Source organism: Camarhynchus parvulus, chromosome 17 (genome assembly GCF_901933205.1).
Source record: "Camarhynchus parvulus chromosome 17, STF_HiC, whole genome shotgun sequence".
Classification (NCBI taxonomy): Eukaryota; Metazoa; Chordata; class Aves; order Passeriformes; family Thraupidae; genus Camarhynchus; species Camarhynchus parvulus.
In genome coordinates this window covers 2947635-2969485 of record NC_044587.1, presented here as the reverse complement: position 1 = coordinate 2969485, position 21851 = coordinate 2947635, and the positions used below count along the sequence as shown (strand labels likewise).

At 48.9% G+C, this 21851-nt stretch overlaps 1 protein-coding gene across 1 annotated transcript in view; it reads left to right on the top strand.

Moving 5' to 3' along the window:
• The window catches only part of COL5A1 (collagen type V alpha 1 chain), a 136325-nt gene that overhangs the window by 93917 nt on the left and 20557 nt on the right, over positions 1–21851 (top strand). Inside the window, exons 26-46 of the mRNA XM_030961684.1 lie at positions 1690–1734; positions 2799–2852; positions 3031–3075; positions 3736–3789; positions 4295–4402; positions 4846–4899; positions 6881–6934; positions 10858–10902; positions 11187–11240; positions 12241–12285; positions 12930–12983; positions 13485–13538; positions 15468–15521; positions 16923–17030; positions 17196–17285; positions 17541–17594; positions 18217–18324; positions 19476–19583; positions 20514–20567; positions 21225–21278; positions 21454–21561. Coding sequence (XP_030817544.1) covers positions 1690–1734; positions 2799–2852; positions 3031–3075; positions 3736–3789; positions 4295–4402; positions 4846–4899; positions 6881–6934; positions 10858–10902; positions 11187–11240; positions 12241–12285; positions 12930–12983; positions 13485–13538; positions 15468–15521; positions 16923–17030; positions 17196–17285; positions 17541–17594; positions 18217–18324; positions 19476–19583; positions 20514–20567; positions 21225–21278; positions 21454–21561 — 1404 coding nt within the window. The remainder of the gene's footprint in view (positions 1–1689; positions 1735–2798; positions 2853–3030; positions 3076–3735; positions 3790–4294; positions 4403–4845; positions 4900–6880; positions 6935–10857; positions 10903–11186; positions 11241–12240; positions 12286–12929; positions 12984–13484; positions 13539–15467; positions 15522–16922; positions 17031–17195; positions 17286–17540; positions 17595–18216; positions 18325–19475; positions 19584–20513; positions 20568–21224; positions 21279–21453; positions 21562–21851) is intronic.

Here is a 21851-nt window from a genome sequence, read left to right as displayed (position 1 = left end):
AGTTCATTTCTCCTGATAATGGAGCAATAAATTCTCTTTCTCTGACAGATTGAGGTGTCCTGTGGCTGCTATCTCACTGCGAGTCCTTTCTTTAAAAAAGTATCCTACATAGCACAGTTTCTATTTTAACTTTTCTTATAACCTAAAGCTACATTTAACACACTACTTAAGAGAATTAATACAGCACAACTTTCTAACACAACACATATAATATTCATTTGAATATTTGTTAAAAGCCAATCATAAAATACGCATTTTTCACACCAAACCAAAAGTTATTTTCCATCCCAGCTCCATTTTGCATCCAGCTGCAGGGAAACCACCCAAAACCACTTTCCTGCATTCCCCATTTCTCCCTGACCCTCCCAGCTCCACCCGGGGCAATTCACACTTTGATTTTCCCTGCCTGCCACCGCAGCAAAGGCCCCTAAAGGCTGGTGATGAGAACATGCTGGGAACTCTGGGATGCTGAATTTTTCAGCGTTAAATGCCAAGAGGGATGCTGGCCAGCCTCTGGCTAGCAGGGATGCAGGTTAGCTGAGCACTTCTCATGGGATCTCTCCAGGAATTAGGAGCTTAACGAGGGGCTCTGACCAGTCTGGGCATCTTTGTGACCTTCACGAGTTTCCTGCCACCAGGATTTTATCTGTCTGATCAAAATCCCTGGGCTGCTTTCCTGCTGAACTCCCCCAGGTGCTCTGCTGTGCGGAGAATATTCCAGAATGCTTCGTGCTGCTCTGCTGGGAGGTGCTGAAGGGGAAAATTAGAAATAACCAGGTGGAAAAGCACCAAGGATCCACATGCTGCTCTTTTCCCTTTGGGAAAAGCAAGGTGGCTTCAGGGAGGCTGCTTGTGGCAGTAGGAGCTTCCTGGGGAGCAGCTGCTCTCTGAGAAATAAATCACAGCTACCAAAGCATTCAATGTGCTCTAAACCCCCACATAAATGTGCTCTAAACCCCAAAATTCAGTGTGCTCTAAACCCCAACATGAATGTGCTCTAAACCCCCAAATTCAATGTGCTCTAAACCCCAAAATAAATTTGCTCTAAACCTCAAAATAAATGTGCTCTAAGCCCCAAAATTCAATGTGCTCTAAACCTCAACATAAATGTGCTCTAAACCCCAAAATAAATTTGCTCTAAACCTCAAAATAAATGTGCTCTAAGCCCCAAAACTCAATGTGCTCTAAACCCCAACATAAATTTGCTCTAAACCCCAAAATTCAGTGTGCTCTAAACCCCAACATAAATGTGCTCTAAACCCCAAAATTCAATGTGCTCTAAACCCCAAAATAAATTTGCTCTAAACCCCAAAATAAATTTGCTCTAAACCTCAAAATAAATGTACTCTAAGCCCCAAAATTCAATGTGCTCTAAACCCCAAAATAAATGTACTCTAAACCCCAAAATTCAACGTGCTCTAAATCCCAACATAAATGTGCTCTAAACCCCAAAATTCAATGTGCTCTAAACCCCAAAATTCAATGTGCTCTAAACCCCAAAATAAATGTGCTCTAAACCCCAAAATAAATTTGCTCTAAACCTCAAAATAAATGTGCTCTAAGCCCCAAAATTCAATGTGCTCTAAACCCCAAAATAAATGTGCTCTAACCCCCAAAATTCAATGTGCTCTAAACCTCAAAATAAATGTGCTCTAACCCCCGAAATTCTCTTTTCTCTTTTCTCCACAGGGTCACCCTGGCAAGGAAGGTCCTCCTGGAGAGAAGGGCAGTCAGGTAGGCATCCACAAACCCCTCAGCTCTACCCAGGGGAAGGTCAGGGCAGCTGGGTGGAGATGGATCTCCACAGGGACGGCCAGGAGAGGTGCTGAGAAGCAAACGCAGCTGCAATGTGAAAGCTGAGCCCAGATTTTATCTCTTGTGAGCTGCTCCCAGCTCTCCTGGCCAGCAGAGCTCCACAGAGCAGCCCACACCAAGAACACACCTGGGAAGGGAAGCTTGCTCCTGACAGACACAAATAAATATCCTTTGTGGCACAGGCAATGTAGAAAATAGATTTTTTTTTTCCTCCTTTCCACCTCCAAGTCCCTCTTTAACAATAGATTTGAGATTATTGCCAGAGGCCAAAGCCCTTGAATTATGCACCGGTCTGTCTGTCTGTCCGTCCAGGAGGTTTGCCAGCTGCATTCCTGCTGCAGCCAGGCTCTCAGACAGCACTGCACTTGTCAAAAGTCTCTGCTCAGAGCTCAGCCCAGGAGTGCTGCTGGGCACAGCCACAGCTGGGTTTGTCCCTCTGGTGTCACAGGGGGCTGGAAATGCCAACCTTTCCTCTGGAGAAATCAAAATGGTTTGGGGGTGGTGCCTCCTCTCTGTGATCATCAACAGATGTGTAATTTAAATATTAAATAGATATATAATTTAAATATTAAATATAATATATTTAATTTTTGGAAGCAGGGTGGAACAGAACATGTTCCTCCTCTCCGGTTTTCTCCAACCCAAAACACAAATCATACCTCGTGTATAAATCCCCTTTCTAACAAATTGTTTCCATCCTGACCCTCCTCATCCTCCCTTTCCTGTTGGATGGATCTTTGCCATCAGCTCAGCCCACCCCACCTGCTGCAGGTGATGCTCCTGCAGCCCCCTGGGCTGTTTTGGGGCTATTTTGGATTATTTTGGGCTATTTGGGGCTCTTTTCAGGTGGCTGCTGCCGTTCCTATCCCATGTGGGAAACAGGAAAATCGTTTTCCATACCCTCTCATTATCAGTGCACCTTTGGGTTGGTTTTTGATGTTTTCAAAGATGTGTTTTTCTTTGTTTTCCTTTCATCCCCTCAGGGTCCCCCAGGTCCTCAGGGCCCCATTGGTTATCCAGGACCCCGTGGAGTCAAGGTGAGGAGATGCAGGAGTAGTGTCCCTGCCCCTGGAATTCTCCAGCCTGGCCTGGAGCTTGCAGAGATACAATTAAACATCCCAGAAATCAGAAATCACCACAATTAATGGTGATTTTTTAATTTCTTCACTCTAAACTTTACCCCTGCCCTGGTAACCTCTTGGTTTCTCTCTCAAGGGAGCAGATGGAGTTCGTGGGCTGAAAGGCACCAAAGGGGAAAAGGTGAGTTCAGTTTGGATTGTGTTCCTGCAATTTCTGAGCATTTTTGTAGGATGATCCCACAGGATATTCCCTGCGAGGTTTTCTGCTGCACAATGGATTTTTCCTTGGGGGGAAAAAAGGGAACAGAGCACCTTTCCTTCATTCCTGCCCCTCCCCAGAAATTCAGCAGCACTTTGAGCTTGGCATCTCCCAAACTTTCAAACTTTCTGGGAAGTGTCTTCACTGCCTCTGGGGATTAGCTGTAGGATGAGATGCATTATTGATTAATCTGCAATTAAACCTTCTTGGCTGAAGGAAATATTGCAGTGTCCTGGAGGCTGCCTGGGAGCAGGTGCAAAACCTCCTTCATGAGAATAAAACCATGAAGAACCTCAGAAATGATTGGTTCCCAGTGCTGCCAAGGTCCTGTTGTTCACCTTGGGGCTGTTTGTGGTGCTGGCTTGAGCCAGGATGGGATGCAGGGCACATTTGGGGACACTGTAGGGGCTCTTTGGGGTTTTGGGTGGGTTTCCATCCCTGCTTGTGCACCCCAAGGACTTGGAGAAGGCAATGTGTGGACCTCAGCTTGTCCTCCCTGAACAAGTGAGGCTTGAGAAACTTTAATTCTTTTTTTTTCCCCATTTCTACACCTTGGGTGATTTTTCCCCTCTCCGTTTTTAGGGTGAAGATGGTTTCCCTGGCTTCAAAGGTGACATGGGCATCAAAGGAGACCGGGTGAGAGTCTGGGACCTGTGGGATCAATGCAGCAGCTCCTGGTGAGCCAGGAAAAGGCTGTTCCCGGCATGGATCCATCTCCTGCTCCCCTGTGTGACAAAGTGACACTGCTGTCCCCTGTGCTGGAGCTGGCAATCCATGTCAACAGCTCAGATTTCCCAAAAATTCCCGTAATTATCCTGCAGCTGCCCAGCTCAGCCCTCAATCAAACACTTCCCAGGGCTTGCTTTGCACATCCAGGTGAAGGGGAAAGGGAGGAAGGTGAAAGGGCTGCAATCAGAGTGATGAAGGCTGGTTTGGTGGGGAGATTCCCAGTGTGGATGGGAGAATTTTGTGGATAACACCTGGATTTTGGGGGATTTTGGTCACACCCACAATTTCATCTCCCTGAGCCTCCTGCTGAAGCCCAGCTTTCCCCTAGAGCAGCTCCATGGAATATCTGCTGCCAGCAAACCCAGGGTCTGGGACCTGCCTGTCTAATTAACACTTCTCTGGTAATTAACAGGGGGAAATTGGCCCCCCCGGCCCTCGGGGTGAGGATGGGCCCGAAGGTCCCAAAGGTCGCTCTGGCCCCAATGGAGATCCAGGTCCTCTTGGTCCTGCTGGAGAGAAGGTGAGCCCAGGGTGGGAATTCCATGTTTTATACCAAACCCCACAATTCTGGGTGTCTCAGGGCTGGGGACAGTTTTAGGGCAGAGGGGGGAAGAGGAGCTGTGGGAGTTTTGTGTGAAGGGAGGCCCGAGGGAGGTGGGTTTAGGGCAGCCCCATCGAGGCTTTGGTCTCTTTGGGGTTATTTTTAAATAAAAATATCAGAGGGGAATAAGTGGAGAAATGAAAAGTTTAATTTAGATAAATTTCAATAAAACCCCAGTCTAATTTCCCGATAAAACCCCAGCCATTTCTAACTGGTTCCCAGCACAGTTACAGTGCTCACTCTGCATCTCCCCGCTGGGATTCCCTCAAAGTTTAATTCCACCTGCCCTGCTCCTCCCTGGCCCTGGCATCCCCCCCTCCTGCTGGCTCAGAGGCTCTAACTCCCTTTTCCTTCTTTTCCAGGGAAAACTCGGCGTGCCAGGACTGCCTGGGTACCCGGGCAGGCAGGGCCCCAAGGTAACGGGCACGGGGTGGGAGGGGATGGGATGGGATGGGATGGGATGGGATGGGATGGGATGGGATGGGATGGGATGGGATGGGATGAAGCGATTGGGATGGGATTGGATGAGGAGGTTTGGATGGGATGGGATGAAGAGGACTGGGATGGTACAAGGAGAATTGGATGGGATGGGATGGCATGGGATAGGGAGGGTTGAATGGGATGGGATGAGGAGGTTTGGGATAGGATGAGAAGGTTTGGATGGGTTGGGATGGGATGGGATGGGATGGGATGACGAGGTTGGGATGGGGAGGTTTGGATGGGACAAGATGGGAAGGTTTGGGATGAGATGAGAAGGTTTGGATGGAAATGGGATGGGGAGGTTTGGATGAGATGGGATGAGGAGATTTGGCATGGGATGGGATGGGATGGGATGGATGGGATGGGATGGGATGGGATGGGATGGGATGGGATGGGATGGGATGGGATGGGATGGGATGGCATGGGATGGATGAGGAGGTTTGGATGGAAACAGGATGAGGAGATTTGGATGGGATGGTATAAGGGGATTGGGATGGGATGGAATGAGAAGGTTTGGATGGGATGAGGAGATTTGGATGGGATGTGATGGGAAGGTTTGGATGGGATGAGGAGCCCAGGAACACAGCCCAGCTCAGCCCCCATTTGTGGGGTGAGGTTCCTCCTTCCCACTCACGCAGGACAGAAATAGGGATGGACAAAAATAGCTGCCAGCCCTGAGCTGGTGGAGTTCAGGGGCTGCTTCTGCATGGCTTGGGTCCCAAAGTGGTGGGAAGAGCTGGAGAAGGGCTGGGATGTGCAGGGAAGGCTCCTGGGAGCTTTCCTGCTGCTCAAAGGCATTTCAGTCCTTCTCCTCGGATTAGGGTTTTTATCTTCCAAGAAAGCATTATCTAATTAATTAAGGAGAATAGCTAATGACTCAGGGTCTCCATGAAATGAAAAGAAAGCTGCCATTTGCATATTTGCAAACATCCTTTGTAGCTTCTCTCCACGCCCACCTCCGTTCAGGCCGTTTTCAAGGCATTTTTTAAAATTAAAACTGTGAATTCCACTCCATAGACTCAGGCTCCAGCCCAGTTTTCACATGCCCTGGAGGCTTTGGCAACTTCTGTTTTTGTTAACTTTTTTTGTAAGAATGGTATTTTATTATTCATGTTCCCTGCTTTAAAAAAGACCCAAACCAACCCTGGCTTGTTTCATTCTGGAGGCAGAATTATCTGCAAGAGATTGTTTCCTGCTTGTGGTGGGGCTGGTTTATTTTTAATTTCCATTTTATATCTGGAGTAAGGTTGGGAGGGGGTGGTTTTTTGCATTTTCTTGGACTAATCCATATTTTAAAAGCAGCAGCAGCAATTCTCCAGCTGTTGGCATCAGAAAGGAACAAGCCAGGAGTTAAATTTTCATGTGCACCACGATGACTTAGGAGCTAAAGTCCAAAACCCTGCCTGGGCTCCCATCACAACTGTGGGCTTGGGTTTTTGTAGTGACTGCTAATGAGCCATGGATATTTGTTTTTTGTGCTGTTTTTGGAGAAAATTGAATGTAAGAGGGCACCCCAAAATTTAGGTTTTTGTAGTGAGTGCTAATGAGCCGTGGGTATTTGGTTTTGGTGGGGTTTTTTTGAGAAAATTAAATGTTGGAGGGCACCCCAAAATTTAGGTTTTTGTAGTGACTGCTAATGAGCCGTGGATATTTGGTTTTGGTGTTGTTTTTGGAGAAAATGGAATGTAAGAGGGCACCCCAAAATTTAGGTTTTTATAGTGACTGCTAATAAGCCGCGGATATTTGGTGTTGGTGTTGCTTTTGGAGAAAATTGAATTTCGGAGGGCACTCCAGGCCTGATGGTGTTGCTGTCACTGGAGGGAAGTTCAGGGCACAAGGGCTGGGAGCTCTGGGCATGGCCAGAGCTGCCCCAGGGGTGTCCTGAGCCTCTCCCTCCCTCTCTGCTCTTTCCCCAAGGGCTCCATCGGCTTCCCAGGATTCCCAGGAGCCAACGGAGAGAAGGGCACAAGGGTAAGAGCTGCTTCCCCACTGCTTCACTCATTTCTTCCTCTCCAAAGAGATTTGGGGACCATTCCTTTGCTCCAGAGGTTTTCCCACTCAGGAATTGCCCAGAAAGGCTCGCCCCAGGATGAGGTTCCTGCTGCAGGACAGGAGGATGCTGGGGATGGCACAGGCAGCAGCTTCCCAATTAAATCCTGGGAATTTTCCCCTCAGGATATTTTAAGAGGCTCCTCTGAACCCGAATCCTTTGCTCAGACTTTGCTCAGGGCACAAAGAGCTCTTTAATTAACAGTAATTATTAGAGATGGCTGAGTCTGTTCAGAAGCAGCCAGAACCATCTTTCACCTGACTTTGAATTCTAAATGCATGGCTGGGAACACTCTCAGTGCTTTTAATAAGCTGCTCAAAATTCAGAGACACCCTGAAAATCAGGGGGTTTCATCCCCCAGCCTTGTCTCTGCCTCTCACCCCACCTCCACAGCCTTCTCTCAGAGTGGGGATTGTCTAAATATACTGATTTATTTTTTATCTGCAGCAGAACATGCTGGAATTAAAGGATTCAGAGTACAAACAAAGTCATTTTCTGCACCAGCTCCGGTCGCAGTGACAAGAAGGGGGAGTGAGGACAGCAAGTGGAATTAGTTTCCTTTTTACTCTCATTTAAATAGAAATGACTTCTAACAGGCAGCTTTGAGAGGAGCCCAGCAAATATAAATCACTTTGCACTGCATTAATATCCTACCACTGCAATTTGGGTTCTATCCACCCCCCTTTTTTTTATCATTTCATTTCATTTGGAACTACAAATTCTCTTCCCCATCCCTCCCTCTGCTCTGGCTGGGCAGGAGGAGGGAGGCCAGGAAATTCAGCTTGGAATTCCCTGGAATTACCCCTCCCTCCTTCTCAAATATCCAGCAATAAAACCCCTGGGCTGGATTTCTGGGGGGTGTAGAAGAGGGGAGGGATGTTCTGCTTTGAATCCCTGCACATCCATGAATGATTCTATTCTGGGATGGAATCAAATCCAGCTGGGAGGGGATGGGAAACCTTCCAGGGAGCGGGGAAGGTACCAGGAGCTGGGCATTGCTGGGGCTGGAACAAACCCTGAGGGGGTTTAGGCTTGAATTTTGGCATTGTCCAGCCTGAAAGGGGCTGGGGAGGGAGCAGATCTGATGGGAAAGGGCCCAGCTTCAGAACCAAGCCATGAGAGGAGGAGAAAAGGCAAAAATTCAGCACTTCCCTCACTTTGATTCCAAATGAGCTTTGTGCCTTTAATGGGGGTGGTGAGGGTATTTAGTTACACCCTTGGCTTGCCACAAATTTCTTCAGTTCAGGAATTAAAAAATGGCTTTTTAACCTTTCAAACGTTGATTTATTTCATGGTAATTGCAATTTTTAATATTTTTCTTAATTCTTTTCAATGGGTTCTACCATTTTATACCAAATTAATCAACCTGCATTCACTTTATCAGTGAAGAGAGAGATTTTCATGGACAAATCTTTCCATTAGCAACAGGAGCTCAGCTTGGAAATTTAAGACCAGCAGAAATGTTGATTTTCAGTAACAGCTTTGCTATCCATCTATATTTTTTCTTTTCCTCCCAAGTATCCCATCTGAAATAAGAGAAAAGCAATTATACTTTGAATTATAGGCTGAACTGGGGTCACTCTGCTCCAGTCCTCATCTTAATTTAAGCCTCGTTGAGTCAGGCTTGATAAATCCCCTCTGCTTCTCCTAAGACCACTCAATTTGTTTGGTTTATGAATGTGTTCACATGGAGCCAAGAAACAAAATTTCTACGGTTTTTTTTCCCTGCAGTTCATTGTGGAATAACTCAAATTGGAGCTGCAAAAACCCCAAATCATTTATTTGTCTTTTCTTTATCACAATATCCCCATTTTGCTCTTCAATTCCCTGGTTTGTGTGGCCAAAATCATGCAAATCCCACATTTCTCTGCTGAAATGGAGCTCAGCTTTCCAGCTCGTTGTTTCAGCAGCACAGAGAGTCTTCCCAAGTTGTTAAATAATTCAAAAAAAGGGGAAAATCAAAGGTGGAAGGGCAGGACCTGCACAGGCAGCTGAATTTTAGTGCTGAGGTGCTGAACATCCCCAAACACAAAAGTTCAGCTTGTGGATGTTCAGTTGTACAAAAAAAAGGGCTGGAAAGGTAAAAATGGGGATGGAAAAAGGGATGAAGATGATTCGGGGATGAGGCTGGGAAAAAGCTGGGAGAACTGGGATTGCTGCAGAAGAGAAGCTTTGGGGCGAGCTGAATTTGGAGAGAAGCTGCAGGAAAGATGGAATAAATCTATTGAAAGGAGCCTGGAGTGACTTTGGATGGGGCTTGGAGCAGCCTGGGATGGTGGAAGGTGTCCCTGCCCATGGGGATGTTTGGAATGAGCTGAGCTTTAAGGTCCCTTGCAGCCCAGCATCTTTTCAAGCCCTGCTCATGAAATCAATACTTAAACCTGAATCATAAATCTTATTTTAAGAGCTATTTTCTGCCTTTAGCAGGGGGCAATAGATTTCCCTGCTTGCCCCGTTTGACAGAGCTCCCCAAATCCAACTATTTCTTGGTGTGCCTGGAAAATAATCTGAATTTAGCTGCCTTCATGTCAAAATCCTTGTTTGACAAATACAGGTCCGTGTATATTTACAGGGAATATAAATCCTTTGCAACTGTACATGAATGCATGACTAATGACAGCAATAAGCAGGGGGAAATTTGGCTTAAAAATAGAATTGTGGGAGAAGGGGAGGAGTGTGGGGGGCTACCTGAGGGGAGGCAGCACCCCCTCCTCCCTACCTGCTCCCAATTTAGCCTCCCAGAGCTCCAACAAAACCAGCTGGAATATTTTAAAGCAAATTTTGTCATTAATTAAAAAAAAAAAAAAAATGCCAGCAGGCTTTAATAAATGGAGCTGCAAGAACAAGGAAGATTCAGCAGGACTAATTTTAGCAGCTGCAGGAAAGTTGATGGGAAAGTTTTGCAGCTCCTGTTTTATGTTCTGCTGGTTAATGAGTGTCAGAGCTGAGCAGGCTCTGAGGTGATGGATTTGGGGCAGAAAATGGCAAAGGGATATTTTAAGCACCCAGGGAATCAAGGTTTCCTTTCCTTTCGAGGTGGTTGGTGCCATGCACAGGCTGCAGGTCCCCAGGGCAAAGTCAAACCTCCTCCAAAAGTGGTGTTTTTTGGCCACTTGACACCAGCCAAAACTGATCTCTTAGGCCATTCCTTTGCCTTTAGGCTCAGCTTAATGTGCTGCCAGGTTTATTTGCAGCAGGCTGTGCCTTTTCCATGGCAGGATTTATCCCAGGGAGCCGAGTGCAGCTGTCAGATCTCATGAGCTGCTGCCAAACAGCGCCTGGAATTCCTTGTTTAGCTCCGAGTTAGGGAAGATTTGGGAAAATGTAGGGCAGCCTAATTGGCCTGGGTGCAGGAATCTGTGTCACACCTTCCAAACCCCACAGTAAGCCCTGGAGCACGGGGTGAGGACCCTGCCCCACATCAGGAGCAGAGATCAATGGGGAAAAAGGGGTTACAGGTGTTGGATGGTGGAGCTGAAGAGGTTTTCATTGGGTTTTTGGGATTCTGAGGGGGTGGCCTCATCTTTGAAAGCATTTTGGGGTTTTAAAGGACTTTTTAGTCCTTTTTTTAAAGGACTTTTTTTTAAATGACTTTTTTTGAAAGGACTTTTAGTCCTTTTCTGCTCCTGGAGAGATTCATTCCCTCAGAGAGCAGATGGTGTCTGGGATCACTGTCCAGACCTGCCCAAGTGGTATAAATCCGAATAAATGCAAGAATCAGGAGGTGGAGGTGAACCTGCTGCTGAGTTTTTCATGGCAGATGAGGGGCAGAGAGGTCCTGGGGCTGTGTGTGTGTGACAGGCTCTGCTGTGGGTTCCTAATCCCTTCTCCTTTTCCATTCCAGGGCACTCCTGGCAAGCCAGGTCCGAGGGGGCAGCGTGGTCCCACGGTGAGCAGCCAGCTCTTCATCCTTGTGCCCTTCAAAGCCTTGTCCTGGCCAAAGAGAACCTGGCATGGGCTTTGTGTCCTCACTGAGGGGGGAATTTGGCTTTCAGCAGCTGCAGCTGAGCCAGGGGGACACAGATTTGGGGCTGGGTGTCACCACTGAACGTGGTTTAAATCTTTCTGCTGACTTTCCTGTCAGCCCTTGCTGCTGCTGCTGCTGCTGGGATGATTTGTTGACCCCACGCAGCTCAGAAAGGCCTCAAATGTCACTTTTTGTGTCTTTTCAAGGGTCCACGTGGGGAAAGAGGCCCCAGGGGAAGCACGGGAAAGCCTGGCCCAAAGGTAAGGCCTGGGGGTTTTAAAGGATTTCAGATGCTGCTGCTGGAGAGATTCATTCCCTCAGAGAGCAGATGGTGTCTGGGATCACTGTCCAGCCCTGCCCAAGGGCTGTAAATTCACATAAATACAAGAATCAGGAGGTGGAGGTGAACCTGCTGCTGAGTTTTTCGTGGCAGATGAGGAGCAGAGAGGTCCTGGGGCTGTGTGTGAGCCTTTGGGGTCGTGTCCCAGGCAGGGTTGGTGTGGAGAGCAGCTGGTCCATCAGCCTCCATCTCCCTCCTTTCCTTTTCCATTGGGTTGGGAAAGCTGAGCCCTCCTGAGGCTCATTCTCAATGACCCAGCTGCAGATTATGTGCCCAGGATCTGTAAATGTGCTGGCCCCGGAGCCAGCAGGACTTTGAGGGCACTCCCAGACTGGAGACCAACACTACCCCACCACCAGCACAACCCCACAGCCCCTAAACCTCCTCAACCCCTCTTTTTTGGGGTTTAAATAGAGTTTAAACCCCCTGAGAGCCATTTTTGGAGCCATTTTTGCCTTCCCACTGCTGAGCCAGGATTGGCCACCAAGCAAAATTTGGGATTTTTCTCCAAACCAACCCTGAGGCACTGACTGATTACCTGAGCACTGATCACCAGGCTGGATGGAAACAAAACTTCTGTTTACAAACAAATCTCTGGGCTTTGTTTGGCACGAATTTCGGATAAATCCCTCCTCTTCAGGGTGGCATTTATCTCCCTGAGGGAGCCCACTGTGTGGTGGAAATATCCCAATCTCCCCAGGATTTTTTATCAGGGGATGTGGGGGGAACAAGCAGCTGCTCATTTGTCACTGGCTGCTGTTCCTGCCACAGAATTATTATTATTAGAGAGGCCTGGGGGAGTTGCTGGGGTGTGGTGTCACCGTGGGCTTGGTGCCATCTGAAGCCTTGGCACACAGAAAGCCGTGATGTTAATTTTGATATTTTTTTAAATGCTCTCTCGTTTTCCTTCTTCCTAAAAGGGCAACTCTGGTGGTGATGGCCCCCCTGGTCCTCCTGGAGAAAGGGTAAGATGAGCTGAGGGGTCCAGCAGGATTCAGACTCTGGCAGAGGAGATGGGCTTGCAGGGCTGGCGGGTTTTTGGCAAGGTGGGTCCTCCTGGGTGCCCTGTTAGCAGAGAGGAGTGGGCAGGAGCCAGGGTGAAGCTCAGCAAAAGGAAAAAAAAGGAAAATTCTGGTTAGAAATGCCAGGTGAAAGGTGCTGGTGTGGAGAGAGGTCCCCCAAGGCACCTGCAGGCCTTAGGTCCTGTCTGAGCTCTCCAGGGCAGGCCCAGGTGGGACTTTGGGTGTCCATTGGAAGCATCACTCATGGGAGAGGGGACAAATCACCCCTGGGTGACTGCAGTGCCAGAATCCCAGGCTCTTTCTGGGGGATGTTGTTCTCTGGGACCTCCTGCTGCTTTCTCCAGATCACAGTCAGGTAGGAAATCCTCAAACAATGGGACTTTCATGATTTTAGCCTCAATTCTGGTTCTTTTTTTTTCCCCACTGAGTTTTGTTCTATTTGTAATTTTTTCTACACAAGCACCCAGCATTTGCCTTTCCAGACCTTTGTGCTTACCTGCTGCTCACACAGAGGTAACATCTGTAATATTTCATATCAAGTGCTGCAGGTTCCTTAACCAACTTCTCTGCCTTGTCTCTCATCCCAGGGACCACCAGGGCCTCAAGGACCCACAGGATTTCCTGGACCAAAAGGCCCCCCTGTAAGTAACTCAATTCCTGGGACATCCAGAGGGATAATCCAGCCTTTCCCACCCAGCCTGAGCTGATTCCCTGACAAATTCCCGAGAAAAGGCATCACTGAGACATGCTGATAACAGCCCCATGGTTTTGGATTTTAAATAGCCAAGTCAATTGCAGCTGATTATAAATGTTCATTTCCTACTGACTCAGGATCTCTGGGATCTTTTGTGGCTGTTCTGTGCTTTATTTTCCCTCTGTGGACGTGGAGGACAGCACAGCACTGCTGTCCCTGCAGTTGTTGCACCCTTGGGGGGAGTTCAGAAATGATTTCCTGAGTGTGGTGAGCAGCTCCTGTGAGATAAATCCTTTGGAAGATGTGTGGGGAGGAAAGGGGTGCAGCTTTTAGGGTCTGCAGCTCCATTTCCCAGTGAAATAGCTGGGAGCTTGGGCAAGCAGGGCTGATTCAATGTTTGGCACAGTTTTATTGCCAAGCACTTGGTGATGCTGCTTTCCTCCCACAGGGTCCTCCTGGGAAGGATGGATTGCCTGGGCACCCTGGACAGAGAGGAGAAACTGTGAGTAGCCAAAAAACCGTGGGCTGGTCATCACTCCAGAGGCTCATTTTGGGCTCTCCAAAGCCCCCTGTGCTGCTGGGGAGATGCAGCCCCAGCTTGGGTGGTTTGGGGTCCCTGAGGGTCTGTCTCTGTGGGAAGCAGCCCATTTCTCCCCACTGCCTTCCCCAGCAAAATGAGCATTAAAAAGGTTTTGCCCATGATGCATTTTTCCTCCTCAGCTTATCAGACAATTTAATTAGCTTGCCTGGCATTTGCTAAGCAAGGCAGAGCAAACACTGCTCAGCCCAGCACCAGATATTTATTTACATGCCACAGGGCTGGTTTTAAGACAAGGGGGATTTGAGGTATTTTTGAGCCAAGTCCTCAGGTCAGGATTAACTTAAAGGTGAAGAGTTTTCACCTGCCAGAGCCTGACATTGAGTCTTCCTTGAGTTTTCCATGACATCCAAGGTGGAGGGAGCAATAAGAGCTTTGACAGCACCTGCTGTCAGCAGCTTCTGAGAATGCAATCAGAAGCATCAACCTCCAAGTCTGCAGGAGTGAATGGAGAATGGTCTTTTAATTATTTTGGGGTCTGAAAGCTCTTCCTAATTGCTTTCCTTAATTTGCCTCTCCCAGGAAAGAGAATCTCTGTTAACCTGTGCCTTAATCCACCTTGCAGAGATCACTTTGCCCTGCACACCCAGGCAGAAGTCCCCTTTTTGTCCCTTTTCCCCCTCACATTGCCAAAATGCAAGGAGAGAAGCAAAAAAAAAAAAAAAATGAATTAAGTGCTCTTTCTACATCAGTAGCCTGGTGCATCTTTGTGCAAGATTGAAATCTCTGTGTCAAACACTTCCTTTTATTGAAGTTCCCATTCAGCAGCAAACAGGCATGCTGAGATATTTGGCCATATTAGATTTGCAAAGATTGGCTTTAAAAAAACCGTGGCAGATTCTAAAGCCTCTGTGCCCAAGGCTCAAAGAGTACAAAAGGAAAGCCCTTTCTTCAGGTTAATAAGGAAAGTCCTGCACAGAAATGATCTAAATATTTGTCTGTGATAAGAGCTTAAATTGCACCTTCATTTCCCAAGGATATTTTGCCATTTCCCCATCATTGACAGGATATTTTCTGATCTGCAGGCAGCCAGAACAGCATGGAGGAGTTATTTAAGCATGACAGGCTAGCGTTGGCATGGGATTTATCTGATCCTCTTTTGTGGCAAGCAGAGAATAGCCCGTGTGCCCTAAATGCCATTCCTCAAGCTTGTCAGCAGGCTGGAGTAACAACCATAATTAATGTGCTTTTTAAGGAGTAGCCTGGGAGAGCCAAACAATTGCAGTGGTGAGAGTTCCTCGTTGTCGCTCTTCAAAATGCCATTGGAAGGAGCTGTCAGGGAGACTTCCCTGCTCATCAGCCTCTGCAGACAAACGGGGCTGTGCTTCCTTTCAGCAAATGTTGATGGAGGAGATAAAACTTCACTCAGCCCCCGTGGGTTAAGCTGCCCCTGAGCTTCTGGGAGCTGAGCTGAGACAGAACCCAGCCTAAACCAGCACCAGAATGGGGAGCAGGAGAAGGGAAACAGCTTTTAAGAGCTGCTCAGCATGAAGAAATTCACACTGATTTTAAGAGCCATTTAATAGCCATTAATGGCGTTTTTAATTGCCATTTCCTCCATGGTTTTATGAGCGGAACAGATTTTTATAGATATACATCTATATGGCCAAAGCACAGCAGCTCCATCCAAACAGCAGGGCTGAGCTTTGAGAATCCCTTCTTCTTCCTCTGTTTCACCCTTCATAAATGCACAAGGACATTTTCCCCACTTTCTGTTTGATTTTTTATTTCATTTTCCTTCGGGTGCCCACCCTGGTCAGGGGGAGGAAGAGCTGGTGGCAGTGTGACCCTCACAGAAATGTCACCTCTTTGTATTTTCCCTTTCTCTAACAGGGTTTCCAAGGCAAGACTGGCCCTCCAGGCCCCCCTGGTGTTGTAGGGCCTCAGGTAAGAAGCAAATGCTCACCCCTGCAACTGGTCATTACTGGTTGTGCAGCAGGGACTCCTTTTCCAGGGAAAGCAAAGCCTTGTCAGGTGGATTTGAAATTCCTGAGGCAGATGTGAAATCCCCACCATGGCCCCAGCTCACCTTGCTGAGGGGTTGGGATGGGGTTTAGAAAAACGTAAATGAGGTGGTTCCTGTGAGCTGGGGTTGGGATGGGGTTTAGAAAAACGTAAATGAGGTGGTTCCTTGTGACGGTTCCTGTGAGCTCAGCACAACCACCCTGGTGTAAAACCGGTGTAGGGTGAGAAAACAGCTGAAAAAGACAACCCAGCTGAAAAACACAACCCAGCTAAACAACACAACCCAGCTGAAAAGCACAAAACATCTCAAAAACCACATCCCAGCTCAAAGCCCTGCAGCAGCCAGGGAGTTAAATGAGATCTCCAAGGGCTGAGCAGCTGCTGGTGGTCAGGGCAGAGCAAACGTGATGCCAGAGTGCTCTTCTGTGTCACTGCGAGGAAAATCATCCCTCTTTCATCTGAAGGGCTGCCAGGTTCTGTCAGAGCTGGGCTGGTTTGCTTTCAGTCACCTCGAACGAGCACAACTTTCAGTGAGCCTGCACTGAGCTTAGGACTGGCTTTGGGTCGAGCCTTCTTCCCTGAGCTGCTGGGGAGCAGCTCTTTAATTAGAAAGCAATTAATTTGTCCTCTTTAATGACACCATAAAGTCCCTGATTTGTAAATTCCCTGATTAGGGGCAATCCCCTGATGGCTGTGTCTGTCTTCTCAAGTGCAAATTAGGCTCGGTGGCAATTTGGTGGGGCTCTGCTGGGTGCAGTTGCTGTGATCTGTGGCTGCTGAGTGAGCTCTGCGTGCTCTAAGTGCCCTCCCTGCAGCAGGACATGAGTTACAGCCCTGTCCCCAAAGCCACCAAGAGGGCAGGGACGCCGTGGCTTTGTGCTTGTGGCTTTTGTCCTCCTAAAAAAGGAGCCCCCGGGGAGCCCTGTGTGACACTTGTCACCCTGAGTGCCCTCGGAGGGCACAGAGGCAGCCGGTAATTGCCAGGCAGAGCGAGCCTCATGCATTATTTATGCCCCATCCGAGCAGGAATCAGCAGCCTTGGAGAGTGCTTGGGAAGTTTTCAATTAAAAAGGGAAAGCTAAGCATAATAGTTGTGGTGGTGACATCTCGTTTGGGTGAAATCTGGGCTCACTCCAGGGGTTCCCAGTGCCCCCAGTCTGCTGAGGGTGATGTTGGCCACTTCCAGGACAGATGCCAGAAGGGGAATGTCTCCAGGGATTGCCGGTGGCACTGAAGGCACCTCTTCCATCCCACCCTGCACTTTTTCCTTCCTCAGCTGTTCTGCCCATACCCACCCCGTTTTCTCTGACTGGTTTTTTCCAGGGTCCAACTGGTGAGACTGGGCCCATGGGTGAGCGAGGCCACCCAGGCCCTCCAGGCCCCCCAGGTGAACAAGGCCTCCCTGGCCTCACTGGAAAAGAAGGGACCAAGGTAGGCACTGGAATCCACCTCCTTGCTGCCCATCCCTCCCCAGATGTGGAGAGGATGATTCAGAAAAGAAATGGAGCTCCTGCCTCGTCCTAGCTGGAGGCTGAGGAGATGAGCTGGGCCTCCATGCAATGAGCAGACCCTCAGCTCTTTCTCCTTGTCTTGCAGGGGGATCCTGGTCCTGCTGGCCTCCCAGGGAAGGATGGTCCCCCTGGATTGAGAGGGTTCCCTGGCGAACGAGGCCTCCCCGGCCCCATTGTGAGTAGAATCTGTTTGGTTCCTCCAGCTGGAGAACTCCCAGTTGCTCCTGTTGTGAATTCCTAACTGCTCCAGTTGTTGAATTCCCATGCTCCAGTTGTTGAATTCCCAACTCCTCCTGTTGTGAATTCCCAGCTTCTCCTGTTATGAATTCCCAGCTGCTCCAGTTGTTGAATTCCCAGCTGCTCCAGTTGTTGAATTCCCAGCTGCTCCACTTGTCCACCTCCCCAGCTGACTTTGTTTTCCTTCCTCCAGGGTTCTCCAGGGCTGAAAGGCAACGAAGGTCCTCCAGGCCCTCCAGGCCCAGCCGTGAGTATCCCTGTCCCTGCAGGCAGCACCATTTACAAGCTTGGCAGGGCCAGGCCAGGGTTAGTCACAGCTCCAGGCTTTATCCTGATTTTCCTGACGACTCCCTGCATGTTCCTGTATTTTACAAGCCCTGCATGTAACAGCTCAGTCATTTTGTGGGGTCAGCTGTGGACGTACGTGACAGGCTGAGGGAACTGCAGGGGTTCAGAACATCCAGGATTTTGTTTCTAATCCACCTGCTTTGCCTCTGGAAGTTGTCTCCACTTGAGATCCCTGCTCAGGGCCGTCCTCCTGGAAGGAATCATTCATCATCCAACCCTCCCTGCTGGCTGTGAAGTGGCTCATGCTCTTGTTCCAGGCTGTTTATGTGTCCCCAGGAGCTGAGCAATCTGCACCATCCAGGGGAGAATCCAGCCCTTCCAGGGATTTTAATTCAAAAAACCAATCTGCAGGGGCCCTTAGGCTTGTGGTACCAACTCTTCACGTGGCAGTGATCCCATCAAACGTGCACAGATATGGATGAAGGGCTTGGATTTCTCTCTTCTGGGCATGGTGAAGCTTGATACTGCAATTAAAGCTCCTTTCCTCCTCCTCCTCCTCCTCCTCCTCCTCCTCCCAACAGGGCTCTCCAGGGGAGCGTGGCCCTGCAGGATCAGCTGGCCCTATAGGATTGCCAGGCAGACCGGGCCCCCAGGGACCTCCAGGACCTGCAGGTGAAAAGGGAGCTCCAGTAAGTACCAGTATGAAGGTGAACAGTTGGGGATGTGTGCAGCAGGGAGCTGAGCATGGAACCAGTGCTTGTGGAGATTTAAATTATTAAAAAATAAGGATATAAAGTTCAACTAGAAAGGAATTTTCTCATCTTGAGCACATCAAACCACTGGATGTCAGCTGCTCAGGTGACACCCCTGTCAAGCATGGCTGTGACCCCAGGGACTGATGTGTCCTCAGGCAAGGAGAAGGCCTGGGGGCTGAAAAGGTGCCACAGCCTGTGTCACCTCCTGGTGACAAACAGCCAAAGGCCAGGCCTGTGGGCAGAGAACTGAGCCAGCCCCATCAGCAGAAAGAACCAGAGGTGGCTTTGGTGATGTCAGGCTGCTCTGCTGGTGGCTCTTTGATACCAGAAGTGTTATCAGCCACGCTTGCTGCTTTGTTAGAAACTCCAGCAGCTGATCCAGAGGCGAGAATTTCCTGGTGAATCAGTTTTAGGAACATCTGTCCTGCTGAGTACCTGCACCATGTGCCAGTCAGGGCAGGGATGAATAGGCAATTTATGTGGCATCTAATTTATTTAGAGGAGAGCACCCAGGATTCAGGCGCGATTCAATCATGGACGAGGAAACTGGAAAATATTCACTGTTCAGTTCCTGTAAACAAACAAATTTGATTGAAAACTCCTGCTCAAAGGAGTACAAGTAGATGTTGACACAGAGATTGTTTTATTCGCTTCAGGTGGTTTTATTTGTCCAGAATCTCAGGATGGGCCTCCTGAGAACCCCCCTTAGCTGGGGCTCAGCCAGGGAGGGAGCAGGACCAGAATCAGCAAAATCTGGCTCGTGGGAGTAAAAATTACTTGGGGTCTTGTTTGTCATCCAGGCAGGGATGGCAGAGGGTTCAGATTAAATCAGATTATGTTGCTGTAGCAGTGAAATTGCAGCTGTGATCTGGGTATTCACCGCTTACATTTGCTTGTTCTTTTCATTATCCCTCAAGACAGAAGTTTTGTCTCCTTTCAGACAAGGAGCACAGATGAAATATCAGCTGGAAGCGGCTCTGCTGTTCCTGCCCATCCAGCCAGGAGTCATTAGCAGCTGAATAAAACCTTAATGGGCTGTAAGGGCTCGGTTGGAGGGTGTGACCTGCCTGTTTTTCTGCTTCCAGGGGGAGAAGGGTCCCCAAGGACCGGCTGGCCGGGATGGCATCCAGGGCCCCGTGGGACTGCCGGGCCCGGCAGGTCCTGTTGGACCTCCAGGAGAGGATGGAGACAAGGTGGGGACAGCTCCTGCTGCCTGGGGTCGCTCTGGCATGGAACTGGGCAGCGTTTGCACCGTGGTGCACCCCACAGTCGGGTGGGATGTACTGCTGGAGGGATTTTGTGGAGCTCAAAATCCCGTGGGATGAGCAGCAGCAGATGGGGCTCCCTGTGCTCTTCCAGCCGCAAAATCCCCTGAAATCCTCATTGGCTCCCCCTAACCTGTAGCAGGTGCCTGCCCATGGATGCCCAGCCTCTCCAAATTAATTCCCTCTCTCATTAAGCCACTCTGCAGTGGAGGATTCCCAGGAAAAATCAGCTGAGACAAATCCCTGTGGCTGCTCAAAGGGTCTGCAGGATGCAGAAGTTCCCTGAAATCCACGTTGGCTCCCCCAAACCTGTAGCAGGTGCCTGCCCACGGATGGTCAGCCTCTCCAAATTAATTCCCTTTCTCATTAAGCCCCTGTGGAGTGGAGAATTCCCAGGAAACATCAGGGGGAATTCTTCCAGGGAAAAATTCCCAGGAAACACTGGACAAATCTCTGTGGCTGCTCAAAGGGTCCGCAGGATGCAGAAATTCCCTGAAATCCAGGTTGCCTCCACCAAATCTGTAGCAGGTGCCTGCCCACGGATGCTCAGCCTCTCCAAATTAATTCCCTCTCTCATTAAGCCCCTCTGGAGTGGAAAATTCCCAGGAAACATCAGCTGGGACAAATCCCTGTGGCTGCTCAAAGGGTCTACAAGATGCAGCTTCGTGGATGGCCTGGCAGCTGAGGAATTGTAGGGTGGAAAAGGGTTTGGCTGCACCTGGAGTGGCCAAATCTCTGGGATTCTTCACCCATCCAGTCCCTGTGGGATTTGGGATGAGGATGCAGCCCCTCAGGGCTGCTGAGATGTGGAAGTGGTGATGGATTGATGGATTAATGTTGTCCCTTTGTTCCTGGCAGGGTGAGATCGGGGAGCCTGGGCAGAAGGGCAGCAAAGGGGACAAGGGGGAGCAGGTGAGTGATGGGGACTCTGCTGTAGCTGCTTCTCTTGAGTCTGGTTCATTGTGTGACTTGCTGGAAATAGAAATTAAATTTATATCGTTTTCTAATGTTGATTCATCTTCTGTGCTTCATCAAATACCCACATGATGTAAAAAAAAAGAGTGAGAGCCTCAAGTGGGAGCCTCCAGCTCCCAGGAACACTGAGATATTTCCACATCACCCACTTAGCATGGAAATATCTGTGAAACATGAGCAATGTTGCCATCAAAGTTGGGTCTTTTGGCTGAAGTTCCCTTTCTGATTTAGTTGAAGATGTCTTTGCTCATGACAGAGGGGTGGACCTGGTGATTTTTAAAGGTCCCTTCCAACCCAAACCATCCTGTAATTCTGGGGTGATTCCAGTTCCACACCCTGTTTGTGCTGCCCAGAGCCCAAGGAACATGAGTTACCCAGGAGTCAGGGCTGAGTGTTGACATTGCTTTGCTGCAGCAAAAATGTGTTTGGAGGAGTCTGAAGAATGCTGGGGTGCCCAGGGAGACCTGACCCTGTTCCCCACCTCTCTTTTGGGAATTAATGCAATTTTAATGGAGATTGTATTGAAGGAATTCACCTTTTCCAGGTGAATTTGTCTCTCTGCTCCTTACACTGACATTTCTTTTTTTGTGACAGGGTCCCCCAGGCCCCACCGGTCCCCAGGGTCCAATTGGTCAGCCTGGCCCAGCTGTGAGTATTGCCCCCTATTAACAGAAATCTCTTTTTTTCCCAAAAAAATCCTTCTGGGAAGCACTGGGATGATTCCTGCCTGGCACTGCTGCTGCCCAACACGAGCAGGGGGTGGTGGGATGGGGTTGGTGTGTCCCCACGTCTGTCCTGGGCTGATCAGAGCCTGTCCTTGCAGGGAGCTGATGGAGAGCCCGGGCCCCGAGGACAGCAAGGCCTCTTTGGTCAGAAAGGTGATGAAGGACCCCGAGGGTTCCCTGGCCCCCCTGGCCCTGTGGGCTTGCAGGTAATTTACAGCATCCAGGGAGGGTTTAGGTGTTGGGAAGGATGAAAGTTTGACAAGAAAGTCTCACAGATATGTGTGCTTAGCAGAAAGATTTTTGAATATAGAGTCTGATGAAGGAATAGAGATGGAATCAAGTTTTGATATAGAAGAAAAGAATTGCTGAGCCAGTCTTCCTGGATAACCAAGGAGGCAAAGGGTGTGTTAGTTAGAAGGGGTTTTTGTGGCTTAGAGCAAAGGATAAACCCACCCCAAACAAGAAGATGTTTTTACCAAGTAGAAAGATAGCACAG